Raw genomic sequence first — 19,204 nt, forward strand, 5'->3', positions numbered from 1 at the left:
ATCATTACACCACATAAATGCACTTACACTGTATCAACAGCAGTTTGTTACAGACAAGACTAAGTCACAGTTTACAAGCCACACATGACTGCTCGTTCAATGCGGCTTAGTGAGATCTCTAGAATAATAAGTAAACCCAAGGACTGTCCCATGAGCCACATTTAACAAGTGCCATGACTTGGTTATTTTCTTATGTATATTTTATATTAGCACATTGGCCATTTCCCTCTGTTTTGCCAGAGGCTCGCAAGACAGTGGAGTGAGTGATGATGAAGTGTTTCTTCTTTTTTTGGGTCACCCTGCCTCTGTAGGAAACGGCCTAGTCATGGCACTTGGTTTTATCTGATTTATAGCATGAGATGAAGTACCAATATACAGTAGACCCCAATATCCGTGGGGGATGTGTTCCAAGACCTACTGTGGATATCCGAAACTGTGCAGTGCAGCAAAACCTATGTATGTCATTTTTTTGGGCATACATACCTATGATAAAACTTAATTAATAAATTATGTAAAATAAATCTTGAATTAGCCCTTTTTCACTGTGAAGCATTTTAGGACTTACTAAGGCTTTGAAGAACTGCCTGCATCACTACTTTTGCACTTCGGAGTCATTGTTAAGCAAAATTAAGTTATTTTCAGGCCACAGTAAACCGCGGATACCGGATTCACGGATACGGGTCCTACTGTACTGGAAATATATCAGGTCACTAAACTATCTTCAACAAGGTAATGGCTTCACTTGTGCAATAAGTTATGAGGTAATAAACCTTGCAACATTGCTTCACGTATTCTCTAAAATAATTTAGAAATCTATTTTATTTTAAGAGAGCTGAGGCAGTGGGTATGTTGAAAAGAGTTAGGGGAAAGAAAAAATGGGATTAACATTTTTTTAGGTATTTCAACAGCAAAACAAGAGGCTGGAGATACAAACTTAGAAAAAACAGAGCCAAATTATACTAGAAAGTTATTTAGCATTGGTGAGACCTGGTCATGGACTGGGCTGTGGGGGCGTTGACCCCTGAAACACCCTCCAGATCACTTCTAGGTAACATAGTGGAATACTGAAGGAGATTAAATGCAATATCAAGGGCTGCATCACCTACATGGAATGACTGGTATGTTACATTAATGTGTGTATGATTGGTATGTTACATTAACAAGTGTATGATTGGTATGTTACATTAACAAGTGTATGATTGGTATGTTACATTAACAAGTGTATGATTGGTATGTTACATTAACAAGTGTATGATTGGTATGTTACATTAACGTGTGTATGATTGGTATGTTACATTAACATGTGTATGATTGGTATGTTACATTAACATGTGTATGATTGGTATGTTACATTAACAAGTGTATGATTGGTATGTTACATTAACATGTGTATGATTGGTATGTTACATTAACATGTGTATGATTGGTATGTTACATTAACGTGTGTATGATTGGTATGTTACATTAACATGTGTATGATTGGTATGTTACATTAACGTGTGTATGATTGGTATGTTACATTAACATGTGTATGATTGGTATGTTACATTAACATGTGTATGATTGGTATGTTACATTTACGTGTGTATGATTGGTATGTTACATTAACGTGTGTATGATTGGTATGTTACATTAACGTGTGTATGATTGGTATGTTACATTAACATGTGTATGATTGGTATGTTACATTAACGTGTGTATGGAAGATGCAGGAGTATTGACTGAGGAGGATACACAGTTCACTAGTGTAATATGTAAGAGGAGAAAATGTAAAAAATTATAGGGAAATAATTAGTTTTCATGGAAAGTACAGATGTCCCACAAAGGACTGAAAGGAGTGCTATGGATATTTCAGTATCCAGAGGACATGTGTGTGGCATACAAGAGATTTTTGGGACTTTATGTGCAGTTAGTGTGAGGAAGGTAACATTTATGTAAGCATTCATAAATGCAAGGGACTTAGACATCCAATAAGTGTGTGTGAATATGCTGGATAGGAGTGAGTGGAGGCAAGTGGTTTTTATGACCTGACATGCTGTTGGAGTGTGAACAAGCTAACATTTATGAAGGGATTCAGGTGTAACCGGATAGCTGGACTCGAGTCCTGGAGGTAGGAAGTACAATGCCTGCACTCTGAAGGAGAGGTGGGGGATACTGAAGTTTGGAGGGTCAACTGAACTGCAGTATTGGCACACCTCTGGCAAGACAGTGATGGTAAAAGCTTCTTCTTTTTTGGGTCACCCTACCTAGGTGGGAGATGACAGGAGTGAAAAAACAAAATCTGGAAAACCAGGCAAGTTTTGAAGATCCCAAATCCATTTTTTCGAAATCTGAGGAATAGAGATATTGCAATGTAGTAGATTATTTAACCCTTCAACTGTCCGAACGTAAATCTACGTTTGCACTGCTAGCACTTTGAATGTATATCTATGTATTATTTTACATGCTTTCAAATGTAAAAAAAAAAAAAAAAAAAAAAAAACAAAAAAAAAAAAAAAAAAAAAAAAAAAAAAAAAAAAAAAAAAATACGTAGATCTACATTCGGAGTGCTAGCAGAGTGGTATAAACCTTGGTAATAAATACCGACAAGTTGGTTTAGAAAGACACGTAAGCAAACACTATAACATATTTATTAGAAAACGTTTCGGTCCTGGGACCTTGATCACTTCTCAAGTGATCAAGGTCCCAGGACCGAAACGTTTTCTAATAAATATGTTATAGTGTTTGCTTACGTGTCTTTCTAAACCTGCTAGCAGAGTAAACGTAGATCTACGTTTGGACAGTTTAAGGGTTAAATTACAGTACACATGTACTTGTGGGACAATTTCAGTGACTTAAGGCAAACCTGAATACAATACCTGCTGGCCAAACTACGTGGGAATATTTCAATACTGAGAGTATGTATATGGAGGAATATTTAGGTCATTTATTAAGAGATTGAAATTTCTAAATAAGAATCTACAATCACAGCTTCATATATATGAAGCAGCCAAGACTTCCTTGTGGTAATACTATATGAAGAACAGCAACCATGCAATATAAGATAGACAGATGGTATCAGAGGACAAAGAAAAGAAATATGGCAAATGGGTGAAGACAAATTTGGGATGGTTGAACACACAGAATAGATGAAACAGATGCAAGAACAAGCAAAAAAAAAGTAAACAAGGGGATAGAATTGGTGTGCCTCTGGCAAGACAGTGATGTAGCGAGTGATGGCGAAAGTGTTTCTTCTTATTTGGGTCACCCGGCCTTGGTGGGACACGGATGACGTATTAAAAGAAAAACAAGGGGGAGGGGGGATGTTAAAAAGACTGGCAGGCAGGTAACATCATTAACACCATAGAAAGGAAGAGTCAAGTACAGCAAAGTCTCACTGAACACTGGATTGTTAAAAGAAAAATTGTGTAAATATTCTACTTTAGATATATAGTATGATACAAACATTATACTACACTACAATACTGAAAGCAGTATTATACTACAGTATAATACCATAAGCAGTATTGTACTATACTACATTATAATACCATAAGCGGTACTGTACTACACTGCATAATACCATAAGACATGTAATATTCACCAAATATAGGCTACAATAATATGCGTCAAACTTTAAGAAAAAATAATGTTTTAATTCTTGAAGATGGGCTACCATGTTAAGTCTTTTAACATGCACAGGGGCATGGAAAACAGAATTTTGAGTTCATAATAAGTTAATTTGAGGTTTGCTTACATACCAGGAAGACCCAGTGAGGACAGAGTAGGCAAGAAGAATATGGGGAGACAAACCCACCATCAGGGGCCTCCAGTTGTGCCACTACCTCAGGAGTGGTCAGGGAAATATAAACAATATATCCTACACAGTGGTCAGTTTAACATGACTCAAAATATTTAGAAGGCGGTGTGTTCCACACGGCACTAGAAGTGCGTTTGAAGAATCTCCTACGTTGTTTGTCAAACATTTTGGTAAGATCAGGCACAAGAAGTAGTACCGATGGGGGAAAGATCTCCTCAATGACAGGTGGGTAGTGTTCCTGGTTGATCACAGAATAAGTCAGCTCAGGTTCTGTAAAGCAGAAAAGCAAAGATTATATACAAGATAGTTTCTTTACAGTACCAATTCTTGCATAATTCTCACTTTGATTCTTAAGAATGGATTTCAGTGTGCTAATAAGTATTTACCAGAGGCACATTCTATACAGTCCTCCTGAATTGTGTATAATAATGATATTATCCACAATATGGAAGATTCTCAACGTGTTTTTTAAGTAGAGGATTTACTGTATTTCACACACATCTTGTGCATGATTAAAAGCTATGTAAAAATAAACGGAATTTGTTCAACACTTACTTGTTGCCCAAGAAGGAACCTTCTTCCTAGGCTTGCTCTCCTCATCGGTCGAGTCATCACTCTTCATATCATCTATACAATAGTTGTTCTCTGACGGATCTTTCTTTCTAGTCTTTGTATTCTTTGTTGCTGTCGCGCAAGTGTAATTGGACTGGTTAACGTCCAAGAGTTTTGTGAATGTGCTATTGAGGCCACCGTTTTCCTTATTGTCAGTGGCAGTATAAGTGTCATTTAATGCAGCCTGAAAGAACATCACATAGAAAAATATAAAAAAAATTAAGGAGGGGAATGAGTAATAAAGAAATAATGCAATAACAAGGCTTCCTGTCTTCAGAAGAATGAATGTTAAAGAGGGAATATGATCAAGATACATGCTATCATAGCCAGGCAGTGACTTAGGTAGTAGGTTAGTAGACAGCAACCGCCCAGGGAGGTACTACCATGCTGCCGAGTGAGTGTAAAACACAAACCTGTAATTGTTTTACATGATGGTAGGATTGCTGATGTTTTTTTTGTCTCAGAAACATGCAAGATTTCAGGTACATCTTGCTACTTCTACTTTCACTTATGTTACACTGCACATACATTTTTTTTTCTCAACAAGTTGGCCGTCTCCCACCGAGGCAGGGTGACCCAAAAAGAAAATACTTTCATCATCATTCAACACTTTCACCACACTCACACATAATCACTGTTTTTGCAGAGGTGCTCAGAACACAACAGTTTAGAAGCATATACGTATAAAGATACACAACATATCCCTCCAAACTGCTAATATCCCAAAACTCCTCCTTTAGAGTGCAGGCATTGTACTTCCCATTTCCAGGACTCAAGTCCAGCTATATAAAAATAACTGGTTTCCCTGAATCCTTTCACTAAATATTACCCTGCTTACACTCCAACAGATCGTCAGGTCCCAAATACCATTCGTATCCATTCACTCCTATCAAACAGGCTCATGCACGCCTCCTGGAAGTCCAAGCCCCTCGCCCACAAAACCTCCCTTACCCCTTCCTTCCAACCTTTTCGAGGACAACCCCTACCCCACCTTCCTTCTCCTACATATTTAAATGCTCTCCATGTCATTCTACTTTGATCCATTCTCTCTAAATGACCAAACCACCTCAACAACCCCTCTTCAGCCCTCTGACTAATACTTTTATTAACTCCACACCTTTTCCTAATTTCCACACTCCGAATTTTCTGCACAATATTTACACCGCACATTGCCCTTAGACAGGACATCTCCACTGCCTCCAACCGTCTCCTCGCTGCTGCATTCACAACCCAAGCTTCACACCCATATATGAGTGTTGGTACTACTATACTTTCATACATTCCCTTCTTTGCCTCCATAGATAACGTTTTTTGACTACATATATACCTCAACGCACCACTCACCTTTTTTCCCTCATCAATTCTATGATTAACCTCATCCTTCATAAATCCATCCGCCGACACGTCAACTCCCAAGTATCTGAAAACATTCACTTCTTCCATATTCCTCCTCCCCAATTTGATATCCAATTTTTCTTCATCTAAATCATTTGATACCCTCATCACCTTACTCTTTTCTATGTTCACTTTCAACTTTCTACCTTTACACACATTCCCAAACTCATCCACTAACCTTTGCAATTTTTCTTTAGAATCTCCCATAAGCACGGTATCATCAGCAATTCCGTCAATTTTCCATCAAAATTCATGCTTTTTGTTTTATTACCTTCAGGAAATGATTCTCTACCGTTTCACAAGAAAAAATAATTTTGCTTTGAAAATTCCTGTGGACAAGTTTTAGATCAAGGGTCTGGACCCTGATAGTTAACATATGATAGCACAAACATGCTATCAGGCTTCTATATGCATTTGAAAATGAAAAAAGGCCATGTTTTGCAGTAGCTCGGAACCTAACCTGCTGTATAAGCGGGTCCTACATTAGCCTGGAACTTAACCTACTGTATAAGCAGAGTCCTACAATAGCCCAGAGCCTAACTTGCTGTATGAGCAGTACAGTGGCCTGGAACCTAACCTGATGTATAAGTGAGTTCCTACAGTAGCCCAGAACCTAACTTGCTGTATAAGCTGTATGGATTATTTCTTATACCTTTTTTCATCTCAACTTTTATACAATACATTGAGCTCATTTCAATCCAGCAAACATTTCCCATACATTTTTTCTGCTTTGTGAGTTTCATTAGAGAACATCACAAGTACTAACCTTCGGAGCTGCCGTAGGAGATATTTTATTTTGGTTTTTCTCGGGAACGCGCTCTGCTTCACGTAATCGAAGCCTCTCTAATTCTTTCTTCTCACGGAAAATACGCTCCACTTCAGCTATTCTTCTGAAAATTTTTTTTTCTATATTATGTTTGGGTTCAGCGCTTAACATGAATAAAAAAAAATCAGTAAATGCAACAAAGAATCTCTAGAAGATATTCAGAACCTAAGTCACACTGAAGCAGATAGTTCCAACCACAAACTCTCAGGTTACAAATGAAGACAGAATGACATTTTCTTCTGCCATAGGCCATTATAAAGCCATGAATGAAGTGGCTTACATTGGCCTGGAGTTTTACGACTCACTCGCCATGTGTTTAAACCCTAACTGTTCCGTGTTTTATTTTATGAAATATAAAACACCCACTCACCGTTTTTTCTCTTCTTCCTGTAATCGCCGTTGTTCAGCCAGATGAGCACGCTTCTCTTCCTGTTTTCTTTCTTCTTCAGCACGTTTCTCTTCTTCCATTAACCGTTTTGTCTCTTCTTCCTGCTTTTGTCGTTCCTCTTCACGCTATGATTTATAAACGGGCTTAAAATTTTTCTCAATAGCAAACACTACTATATAACATCCAACATTATACATATATAAAAAACTCCTATTTTCTATCAGTGCAATCTTCACTATCTCCACGAGGAACGGGAGAAGAATTCTTCCTCTGTAAGCCATATGTCATAAGAGGCGACTAAAATGCAGGGAGCAAGGTGCTAGTAACATCTTTTGCATAAATTACTCAAGTTAAATTTTTTTTTTTCTATTTAGGTCACCCTGCCTTGGTGGGATGCTGTAACTAGGTTCAGCTAGTCTTACGTGTAGTTCAAAAAAAAAAAAAAAAAAAAAAAAAAAAAAAAAAGTGCTGAATATTCTTCAACACACTAGCTGTATCCCACTGAGGCAGAGTGACCGAAAAAAGAAACATTAAGTTTTTCTTTTAAAATTTAGTAATATATACGGGAGAATGGGTTACTAGTTCCTTGCTCCCGGCATTTTAGTCACCTCTTATGACATTCATGACTTATGGAGGAAGGAACGAGTCTTCTTGAGGTTATCAGTCCCCCAGCCTGGACTGAGGGACTGATTGCCACAAGTCCTCCTCATGATGAGGACTTTCAGGTAATCAGTCCCTCAGCCTGGAGTTGATTCCAGTCTGAGGGACTGACTACCTCAAACTCATCCTCCTCCTCATCTTCCACCTTTCTCTGTGCAGGACTGAAGAAGTCACAGCCTGGTGAAACATTTCCAAGATAAAAATGGCCAAATATTACACAAGTCTCAATAATCATCTTTATGGTCGTATAAACCATTTATTCACACAAATAACCCGCACATAAAAGAGAGAAGCTTACGACGACGTGTCGGTCCGACTTGGACCATTTACAAAGTCACTTTGTAAATGGTCCAAGTCGGACCGACACGTCGTCGTAAGCTTCTCTCTTTTATGTACGGGTTATTTGTGTATCGTTCCAGTCACTGTATTGTGCCTTTTTTTTTGTTATTTATTCACAATTTTTTTTGAGTGGGTCAATTGTTTAACAAATGACGCTCTCCCTTGATGTGTCTTATCCACTCTTCTCTAAAAAATTTTTTACCAGCATTTTTAAAACAATTCTTGTCACCGAGGCCTTAGATTAAGGATCCGCCGTACCTCCTTACATAAATACTGATGCAATATCTGCCATTCTCCATTAGTCCTTCAATATATCTTGAGGTTATTGCAACCACGAACAGGTGGCGTTTAATCAATAACAACATGACGGCTATTCGGAGGATCGAACCCATGTTGTGTTAGCCTGCCTCATGGCAAGTGATAATTCACAATGCTCTAAACCACTGGACAAGTGGTTTACAGCATTGTGAATTTTCGCTTGCCCTGAGGCGGGCTAAAACAACACTGGTTCAATCCTCCGGCTAGCTGCAGTGTTGTTATTGATGTCTTGAGGTAAAATAACCCCGAAATTTCTGAGTGGAAGCAGAAATAACTGCAGTACAAAACATACCTGTTCTCTAATCTTGCGAAGTTTTGCTTCCTCTTCTGCACGTTTCTTGGCGAGAAGCTGTTGCTTTTTACGTTGCTGTTCCTCTTTCTGCCGCTCCTCTCTAATCTTCCTCTCCCTCTCTTGCTGTTCCTTGGCCTCCACTGCTTTACGTTCCCTCTCCTCACGTGCTTCTTGAACTCTCTTCATCCTAATTTCATTTTGTCTGTTGAGAAAGGCTGAGTTGATAACTACTTCCAGCATTAATACCACCAAATAATATAAGCTTCAGGAAACATGTACAACCAAATATAGAAATCTTCAAGAGGAAATTGGACAAGTATCTTCAGCGGGTCAGATCAACCTGGCTGTGATAGATATGTGAGACAGTGGACCACCAGCAGCAACAACCTGGTTGACCAGGCAAACACCAGATGAGCCTGGCCCATGGCCGGGCTCCAGGAGTAGAAAAACTCTTGGAACTTATCAAAGGCAACGTTAATAAATTAAAAACCTATTTTGGCAGAAAAAAAGATAAGGAAAACAGCCATCACTGAGAGAAATGTAACCTGTTAAAGCTTTTGCACTCTTGCAGGACTTCTATTTAAGATGACACGTACATAATAGTCATAGTTCTTACATTCAGGAAATTATAGCTAAGCCTATATTGAATATAAATAGAAGTTTGTATTTGCTGAAGAGGACCCCAGCAAGGGGTTGAATTTTTTTTTTTTAACACGTCGGCCGTCTCCCACTGCGGCAGGGCGACCCAAAAAGAAAAAAAATACTTTCATCATTCAACACTTTCACCTCACTCATACATAATCACTGTCTTTGTAAAGGCGTTCAGATATGACAGTTTAGAAGTCCTCCAAACTGCCAATATCCCAAACCCCTACTTTAAAGTGCAGGCATTGCACTTCCCACCTCCAGGACTCAAGTCCACCTAACTGGTTTCCCTAAATCCCTTCACATAATATTACCATGCACATACTTTAACAGCTTATTATGTCCCAAAAGCCATTTGCCTCCACTCACAACAAGTACATTGTCTAAGCAGGAAAGAAACCTTTGCTTGCTCCTAAATACTAATGGATAAGTTGCTACTGTTAATATACTAGTAAGGAGGAACTAAGCCCTAGAAGTTCATAACAGCATCTGATGAATGGTAGGAAATCAGGACAACTCCAAGTCATAGGAATTTGAATATCCAGTATACATGCACAGTGAATGGAGACGAATGGTTTACGGAACTTGACGAGCTGTTGGAGTGTTAGCAGGGTAACATATTGTGAAGGGATTCAGGTAAACTGGTTAGCCGGACTTGAGTCCTGGAAGTGGGAAGTACGATGCCTGCACTTTAAAGGAGGGGTTAGGGATATTGGCAGTTTGGAGGGACATCTAAATTGTCGTATCAGAACACCTGTAAAAAATGATAAATATCGCAATCCCAGGTCAGTCATTAAAAAAGGACATATATCACAATCATGTAGCTAAGTTTTTAAGTCTATGGCAGTATGGCAAGGAGTACCATGTTGCATAAAGTTACCTTGGTACTTCTCAAAACTGTCAGGCAAATTATCTACTAAGAGCGTACTCACGCTAGTGCATATCAACAACTACTGTATCCCCGACTCCAAACAATTTGGAGAAAAAAAAAAAAAAAAAAAAAAAAAAAAAAATCTATCTTTGACTAACCTTTTCTTCTCTTCTACTCTCAATTTCATTAATTCTTCTTTCTTTTTTCTTGTTTCATCTTCTCGTTCCCTCCTCTTTGCTAGTTCTATCTGTCTTATTTCTTCCAGTTCTTCCCGCGATGGTTTGGCTGGTTGCACTTTAATAAATGATGATAAACCGCTCACTATGTTCCCTGCGCGCTTCCCTTCATTTGGAGTATTACCTATTTTCTGTGGGAGTAAGAAATTACAAAATGTATACACTTTGATACGACACACGTGCAACAGTTAGGTATCTTTAATGCAAAGCGTTTTGCCTACACAGTAGGCTTCTTCAGTGGAATACAGAGGAGACAGTACAAGCAGTAGAGATGTAAAGATGATATAATCAGTCCATCACCCTTGAAGGCATAGTTCTGAGGTTGTCAGTCCCTCAGCCTGGAGAAGAAGGGACTAACTCAAAACTATGTCTTTGAGGGTGATGGACTGATTACATCGACTGTCAATGAATATGTAAATAAACATATAATTACTATAACTAAATACCAGAATTGAAAAGTAAATAAATGAATACAAGTTACAGACTTGCTACCTTCATGCTGGGTAATTATCTTAAGTTTCACCTCAAAAGTAATTGCTTTTGTACCGTTGTAAAATCAAAACCTTTATTAATGATTACAAAATAATCTGCATATATAACCTTCAGAGTTTTATTTTGCTCTCCTGAAGACGATGAAGTTAAACACAGCTGTCGAATTTTTGAGTACGTTTTTGGCGTAATACGACCGGAGCTTCCGAAGGTGCTATTATTGCTGCCAAGCATCCGATGCATATTTGGGCGCACCACCTGCGTAAATATGAATGGTTAATGCAAATATGTTTTGTACACTTCATGGGGAACTGGAGAAGAATCCTTCCTCCGTAAGCCATGCATGTCCTAAGAGGCAACTAAAATGTCGAGAGCAAAGTGCTAGTAACACCTTCTTCTGTACAAATTACTAACTGTACGAAGAAAAACCTTTTTCTTCTTTTTCAGGTTAATCTGCCTTGAGAGACAGCTTGTGTTACAGGAGGTGTTACTAGCACCTTGTTCCCAGTATTTAGTAATGTAAACGTGAGAAGGTGTTACTAGTACCTTGCTCCAGGTATTTAGTAATGTAAACCTGAGAAGGTGTTACTAGCCCCTTGCTCCTGGTATTTAGTAATAGATACATGAGAAGGTGTTACTAGCACCTTGTTCCCAGTATTTAGTAATGTAAACCTGAGAAGGTGTTACTAGCACCTTGCTCCCGGTATTTAGTAATGTAAACCTGAGAAGGTGTTACCAGCACCTTGCTCCCGGTATTTAGTAATGCAAACCTGAGGTGTTACTAGCACCTTGCTCCCAGTATTTAGTAATGTAAACATGAGAAGGTGTTACTAGCACCTTGCTCCCAGTATTTAGTAATGTAAACCTGAGAAGGTGTTACCAGCACCTTGCTCCCGGTATTTAGTAATGCAAACCTGAGGTGTTACTAGCACCTTGCTCCCGGTATTTAGTAATGTAAACCTGAGAAGGTGTTACTAGCACCTTGCTCCCAGTATTTAGTAATGTAAACCTGAGAAGGTGTTACCAGCACCTTGCTCCCGGTATTTAGTAATGCAAACCTGAGGTGTTACTAGCACCTTGCTCCCGGTATTTAGTAATGTAAACCTGAGAAGGTGTTACTAGCACCTTCCTCCCGGTATTTAGTAATGTAAACATGAGAAGGTGTTACTAGCCCCTTGCTCCCGGTATTTAGTAATGTAAACATGAGAAGGTGTTACTAGCACCTTGCTCCCAGTATTTAGTAATGTAAACATGAGAAGGTGTTACTAGCACCTTGCTCCTGGTATTTAGTAATGTAAACATGAGAAGGTGTTACTAGCACCTTGCTCCCGGTATTTAGTAATGTAAACATGAGAAGGTGTTACTAACACCTTGCTACCGGTATTTAGTAATGTAAACCTGAGAAGGTGTTACTAGCACCTTGCTACCGGTATTTAGTAATGTAAACATGAGAAGGTGTTACTAGCACCTTGCTACCGGTATTTAGTAATGTAAACCTGAGAAGGTGTTACTAGCACCTTGCTACCGGTATTTAGTAATGTAAACCTGAGGTGTTACTAGCACCTTGCTACCGGTATTTAGTAATGTAAACCTGAGAAGGTGTTACTAGCACCTTGCTACCGGTATTTAGTAATGTAAACCTGAGAAGGTGTTACTAGCCCCTTGCTCCCGGTATTTAGTAATGTAAACATGAGAAGGTGTTACTAGCACCTTGCTACCGGTATTTAGTAATGTAAACCTGAGAAGGTGTTACTAGCACCTTGCTCCCAGTATTTAGTAATGTAAACCTGAGAAGGTGTTACTAGCACCTTGCTCCCAGTATTTAGTAATGTAAACCTGAGAAGGTGTTACTAGCACCTTGCTCCCAGTATTTAGTAATGTAAACATGAGGTGTTACTAGCACCTTGCTCCCAGTATTTAATAATGTATACATGAGAAGGTGTTACTAGCACCTTGCTCCCGGTATTTAGTAATGTATACATGAGAAGGTGTTACTAGCCCCTTGCTCCCAGTATTTAGTAATGTATACATGAGGTGTTACTAGCCCCTTGCTCCCAGTAATTAGTAATGTATACATGAGAAGGTGTTACTAGCCCCTTGCTCCCAGTATTTAGTAATGTATACATGAGAAGGTGTTACTAGCCTCTTGCTCCCGGTATTTAATAATGTATACATGAGAAGGTGTTACTACTCCCTTGCTCCCGGTATTTAGTAATGTATACATGAGGTGTTACTAGCCCCTTGCTCCCGGTATTTAGTAATGTATACATGAGAAGGTGTTACTAGCCCCTTGCTCCCAGTATTTAGTAATGTATACATGAGAAGGTGTTACTAGCCCCTTGCTCCCAGTATTTAGTAATGTATACATGAGAAGGTGTTACTAGTCCCTTGCTCCCAGTATTTAGTAATGTATACATGAGAAGGTGTTACTAGTCCCTTGCTCCCGGTATTTAGTAATGTATACATGAGAAGGTGTTACTAGTCCCTTGCTCCCGGTATTTAGTAATGTATACATGAGAAGGTGTTACTAGCCCCTTGCTCCCGGTATTTAGTAATGTATACATGAGGTGTTACTAGCCCCTTGCTCCCGGTATTTAGTAATGTATACATGAGAAGGTGTTACTAGTCCCTTGCTCCCGGTATTTAGTAATGTATACATGAGAAGGTGTTACTAGTCCCTTGCTCCCGGTATTTAGTAATGTATACATGAGAAGGTGTTACTAGTCCCTTGCTCCCGGTATTTAGTAATGTATACATGAGAAGGTGTTACTAGTCCCTTGCTCCCGGTATTTAGTAATGTATACATGAGGTGTTACTAGCCCCTTGCTCCCGGTATTTAGTAATGTATACATGAGGTGTTACTAGTCCCTTGCTCCCGGTATTTAGTAATGTATACATGAGGTGTTACTAGTCCCTTGCTCCCGGTATTTAGTAATGTATACATGAGGTGTTACTAGTCCCTTGCTCCCGGTATTTAGTAATATATACATGAGAAGGTGTTACTAGCACCTTGCTCCCGGTATTTAGTAATGTAAACCTGAGGTGTTACTAGCACCTTGCTCCCAGTATTTAGTAATGTAAACCTGAGAAGGTGTTACTAGCACCTTGCTCCCGGTATTTAGTAATGTAAACTTGAGAAGGTGTTACTAGCACCTTGCTCCTGGTATTTAGTAATGTAAACCTGAGAAGGTGTTACTAGCACCTTGCTCCCAGTATTTAGTAATGTAAACCTGAGAAGGTGTTACTAGCACCTTGCTCCCGGTATTTAGTAATGTAAACCTGAGAAGGTGTTACTAGTCCCTTGCTCCTGGTATTTAGTAATGTATATATGAGAAGGTAATTTCATGCACTGGTCAGGGAAGTATATCATCTTTTAGGAGTGAAGAAGAGCAGAATGTAAGCGTGGTGGAGGTACGTGAGGCATTACGTAGAATGAAAGGGGGTAAAGCAGCTGGAACTGATGGGATCATGACAGAAATGTTAAAAGCAGGGGGGGATATAGTGTTGGAGTGGTTGGTACTTTTGTTTAATAAATGTATGAAAGAGGGGAAGGTACCTAGGGATTGGCGGAGAGCATGTATAGTATAAAAGGAAAGGGGACAAAAGAGATTGTAAAAATTATATAGGAATAAGTTTACTGAGTATACCATGAAAAGTATACGGTAGGGTTATAACTGAAAGAATTAGAGGTAAGACAGAATGTAGGATTGCGGATGAGCAAGGAGGTTTCAGAGTGGGTAGGGGATGTGAAGATCAAATGTTTACATTGAAGCACATATGTGAACAGTATTTAGATAAAGGTAGGGAAGTTTTTATTGCATTTATGGATTTAGAAAAGGCATATGATAGAGTGGATAGAGGAGCAATGTGGCAGATGTTGCAAGTATATGGAATAGGTGGTAAGTACTAAATGCTGTAAAGAGTTTTTATGAGGATAGTGAGGCTCAGGTTAGGGTGTGTAGAAGAGAGGGAGAATACTTCCCGGTAAAAGTAGGTCTTAGACAGGGATGTGTAATGTCACCATGGTTGTTTAATATATTTATAGATGGGGTTGTAAAGGAAGTAAATGCTAGGGTGTTCGGGAGAGGGGTGGGATTAAATTATGGGGAATCAAATTTAAAATGGGAATTGACACAGTTACTTTTTGCTGATGATACTGTGCTTATGGGAGATTCTAAAGAAAAACTGCAAAGGTTAGTGGATGAGTTTGGGAATGTGTGTAAAGGAAGAAAGTTGAAAGTGAACATAGAAAAGAGTAAGGTGATGAGGGTATCAAATGATTTAGATGAAGAAAAATTGGATATCAAATTGGGGAGGAGGAATATGGAAGAAGTAAATGTTTTCAGATACTTGGGAGTTGACGTGTCGGCGGATGGATTTATGAAGGATGAGGTTAATCATAGAATTGATGAGGGAAAAAAGGTGAGTGGTGCGTTGAGGTATATGGATGTGAAGCTTGGGTGGTAAATGCAGCGGCGAGGAGACAGTTGGAGGCAGTGGAGATGTCCTGTCTAAGGGCAATGTGTGGTGTAAATATTATGCAGAAAATTCGGAGTGTGGAAATTAGGAAAAGGTGCGGAGTTAATAAAAGCATTAGTCAGAGGGCAGAAGAGGGGTTGTTGAGGTGGTTTGGTCATTTAGAGAGAATGGATCAAAGTAGAATGACATGGAAAGCATATAAATCTATAGGGGAAGGAAGGAGGGGTAGGGGTCGTCCTCGAAAGGGTTGGAGAGAGGGGGTGAAGGAGGTTTTGTGGACGAGGGGCTTGGACTTCCAGGAAGTGTGCGTGAGCGTGTTAGATAGGAGTGAATGGAGACGAATGGTACTTGGGACCTGACGATCTGTTGGAGTGTGAGCAGGGTAATATTTAGTGAAGGGATTCAGGGAAACCGGTTATTTTCATATAGTCGGACTTGAGTCCTGGAAATGGGAAGTACAATGCCTGCACTTTAAAGGAGGGGTTTGGGATATTGGCAGTTTGGAGGGATATGTTGTGTATCTTTATATGTGTATGCTTCTAGACTGTTGTATTCTGAGCACCTCTGCAAAAACAGTGATAATGTGCGAGTGTGGTGAAAGTGTTGAATGATGATGAAAGTATTTTCTTTTTGGGGATTTTCTTTCTTTTTTTGGGTCACCCTGCCTCGGTGGGAGACGGCCGACTTGTTGAAAAAAAAAAAAAAAAAAAAAAAATTCAGGGAAACCGGTTATTTTCATATAGTCGGACTTGAGTCCTGGAAATGGGAAGTACAATGCCTGCACTTTAAAGGAGGGGTTTGGGATATTGGCAGTTTGGAGGGATATGTTGTGTATCTTTATACGCAGATGCTTCTAAACTGTTGTATTCTGAGCACCTCTGCAAAAACAGTGATAATTTGTGAGTGTGGTGAAAGTGCTGAATGATGATGAAAGTATTTTCTTTTTGGGTATTTTCTTTCTTTTTTGGGTCACCCTGCCTCGGTGGGAGACAGCCGACTTGTTGGAAAAAAAAAAAGAAAAAAGAAAAAAGAAAAGAAAAGAAAAGAAAAGAAAAAAAAAAAAAAAAAGAAAAAAAAAAAAAAAAAAAAAAAAAACATGAGAAGGTGTTACTAGCACCTTGCTCCCAGTATTTAATAATGCATACATGAGGTGTTACTAGTCCTTTGCTCCCGGTATTTAGTAATGTATGCACGAGAAGGTGTTACTAGTCCCTTGCTCCCAGTATTTAGTAATGTATACATGAGAAGGTGTTACTAGTCCCTTGCTCCCGGTATTTAGTAATGTATACATGAGAAGGTGTTACTAGTCCCTTGCTCCCGGTATTTAGTAATGTATACATGAGAAGGTGTTACTAGTCCCTTGCTCCCAGTATTTAGTAATGTATACATGAGGTGTTACTAGCCCCTTGCTCCCAGTATTTAGTAATGTATACATGAGAAGGTGTTACTAGTCCCTTGCTCCCGGTATTTAGTAATGTATACATGAGAAGGTGTTACTAGTCCCTTGCTCCCGGTATTTAGTAATGTATACATGAGAAGGTGTTACTAGTCCCTTGCTCCCAGTATTTAGTAATGTATACATGAGGTGTTACTAGCCCCTTGCTCCCAGTATTTAGTAATGTATACATGAGAAGGTGTTACTAGTCCCTTGCTCCCGGTATTTAGTAATGTATACATGAGAAGGTGTTACTAGTCCCTTGCTCCCAGTATTTAGTAATGTATACATGAGGTGTTACTAGCCCCTTGCTCCCAGTATTTAGTAATGTATACATGAGAAGGTGTTACTAGTCCCTTGCTCCCGGTATTTAGTAATGTATACATGAGAAGGTGTTACTAGTCCCTTGCTCCCGGTATTTAGTAATGTATATATGAGAAGGTGTTACTAGTCCCTTGCTCCCAGTATTTAGTAATGTATACATGAGGTGTTACTAGCCCCTTGCTCCCAGTATTTAGTAATGTATACATGAGGTGTTACTAGTCCCTTGCTCCCAGTATTTAGTAATGTATACATGAGAAGGTGTTACTAGTCCCTTGCTCCCAGTATTTAGTAATGTATACATGAGAAGGTGTTACTAGTCCCTTGCTCCCAGTATTTAGTAATGTGTACATGAGAAGGTGTTACTAGTCCCTTGCTCCCGGTATTTAGTAATGTATACATGAGGTGTTACTAGTCCCTTGCTCCCGGTATTTAGTAATGTATACATGAGGTATTACTAGCCCCTTGCTCCCAGTATTTAGTAATGTATACATGAGGTGTTACTATCACCTTGCTCCTGGTATTTAGTAATGTATACAGGAAAAAGGGGTACTAGCCCCTTGCTCCTGGCATTTTAATTGCCACTTATGAAGGAAGAATTCTGTTCCACTTTCCCATGGAGATTAGAGGAAATAAACAAGAACAAGAACTATTAAGAAAATAGAAGAAAACCCAGATGGGTGTGCATATACATGTGTACAGTGGCTGCAGAAAAAATCTATACATTAATAATTTTTGGACAATAAAACCTAAAAATGCAACTTAATGTATGTATGTACATGTATTTTATTTTCACTTTTTAGCTTTCAACTAGTACTTGGTCATGTTACCATTGTTCTTTATCACCATCTGAAGTTGCCTGGGCATCGTAGCTGCGAGAGTGGAGAGGAAGGCATCCATGTTGATCCAAAGCTTCTTCAGTGCCTCCTTCAGGTCTGTGATGTTGATGGGTCGAGTTTTTGCATTCTCATTTTCCGTTACATGCCAGGCATTCTCGATAGGATTTAGGTCAGGGGAATTGCCTGGCCAGTCCAAAACACTGATATTATTGTCCTCAAGGAACTTTTTCACTCCTTTTGACTTATGGACAGGGGCACCATCATGAATAAAAAAATCACATGTGAATGTTCCAAAATGTCAGTATGTGGTTCCTTAACACCTTGATATAATTACTTCCCTTCAAAGTAGTGTTCTTAGGAAGAAAGTACAGTCCACCTCTGCCCTTATAACCACTAAAAGCATCCCAGACCATAACACGGTCAGGGTGCTTCACTGTCTTCATGGCATAACAGGACACACCACTGGGACGATGGAAAGTCTTATAGCCTCTCCTGACGAGCCTGAAGGTACTCTTGTCACTGAACATCACCTTCTGCCACTGAACTGAGGTCCAATCCTTGTACTTGTTGCAGAACTGAAGCCGTTTCTTCCTCACAGCTTCCGTTAGCATGGGCTTCTTGGCGGCAAGTCGAGCAGGCATTTTCAGATCCTCTTGCAGTCGGTGCTGAATGGTTCGCACTGCGATGTCTTTCAGGAGTGCAGGATGCTTTCTACTGAGGTCTGTGCCTGTTATGGCAGGATTTGATAACACTTCCCCCTTCAGGATCTTGTCTGTGCGAAGAGAAGTCTTCTTGGGGGCCTCAGACCCCACTTACCTAGGTGGTACGGTGCCAGGTGGGAGTGAGGCAGCTGCTTTCTTGAAGTTGTAAATTGCCATCGTAGTCACCTTCAGGTCTGCAGTTACACATATCACAGACATACCTTACTCTAATAGGGTGAGTGCACAAGTCTTCCCTACAACTGAAAGTTTAGTTTGACCCATTCTGACCACTTGGAGCAGAGATATAGCGTGGCAAAGTTCATGGTCAAGTGCAAAAATGGGCAATGAGTAATAACGTAACAATCCTCCATCATCAAGCTCTGGAAGAGCACTGAAGTGTGGGGTGGTGGGGAATGTTGGAGCAAGACGGGCTCCAGTACACTAAGCTATCACAAGTTCCGCCCACTTTCTTATGGCGGAAATTCATGTGAAATGTATACACCAAAATCTAGTGTATAGATTTTTTTTTGTATTGGAAATGTATAGATTTTTTTTGCGG

General features: G+C 39.5%; 1 protein-coding gene across 5 annotated transcripts in view; it reads right to left on the minus strand.

Annotated features, from left to right (window-relative positions):
- Window positions 1-2,711: 2,711 nt before the first annotated feature.
- Window positions 2,712-19,204, minus strand: part of LOC128703928 (inner centromere protein A) — a 45,008-nt gene continuing 28,515 nt past the window's right edge. For all 5 annotated transcript variants that reach the window (XM_053798812.2, XM_053798815.2, XM_053798813.2 and 2 more), the window contains 7 exons: window positions 10,982-11,128; window positions 10,304-10,512; window positions 8,630-8,831; window positions 7,003-7,145; window positions 6,573-6,696; window positions 4,355-4,595; window positions 2,712-4,069 (listed from right to left, as the gene is read on the minus strand). In XM_053798812.2, coding sequence (XP_053654787.1) covers window positions 3,876-4,069; window positions 4,355-4,595; window positions 6,573-6,696; window positions 7,003-7,145; window positions 8,630-8,831; window positions 10,304-10,512; window positions 10,982-11,128 — 1,260 coding nt within the window. In that variant the 3' untranslated portion in view covers window positions 2,712-3,875. The remainder of the gene's footprint in view (window positions 4,070-4,354; window positions 4,596-6,572; window positions 6,697-7,002; window positions 7,146-8,629; window positions 8,832-10,303; window positions 10,513-10,981; window positions 11,129-19,204) is intronic.

Source organism: Cherax quadricarinatus, chromosome 95 (genome assembly GCF_038502225.1).
Source record: "Cherax quadricarinatus isolate ZL_2023a chromosome 95, ASM3850222v1, whole genome shotgun sequence".
Lineage (NCBI taxonomy): Eukaryota > Metazoa > Arthropoda > Malacostraca > Decapoda > Parastacidae > Cherax > Cherax quadricarinatus.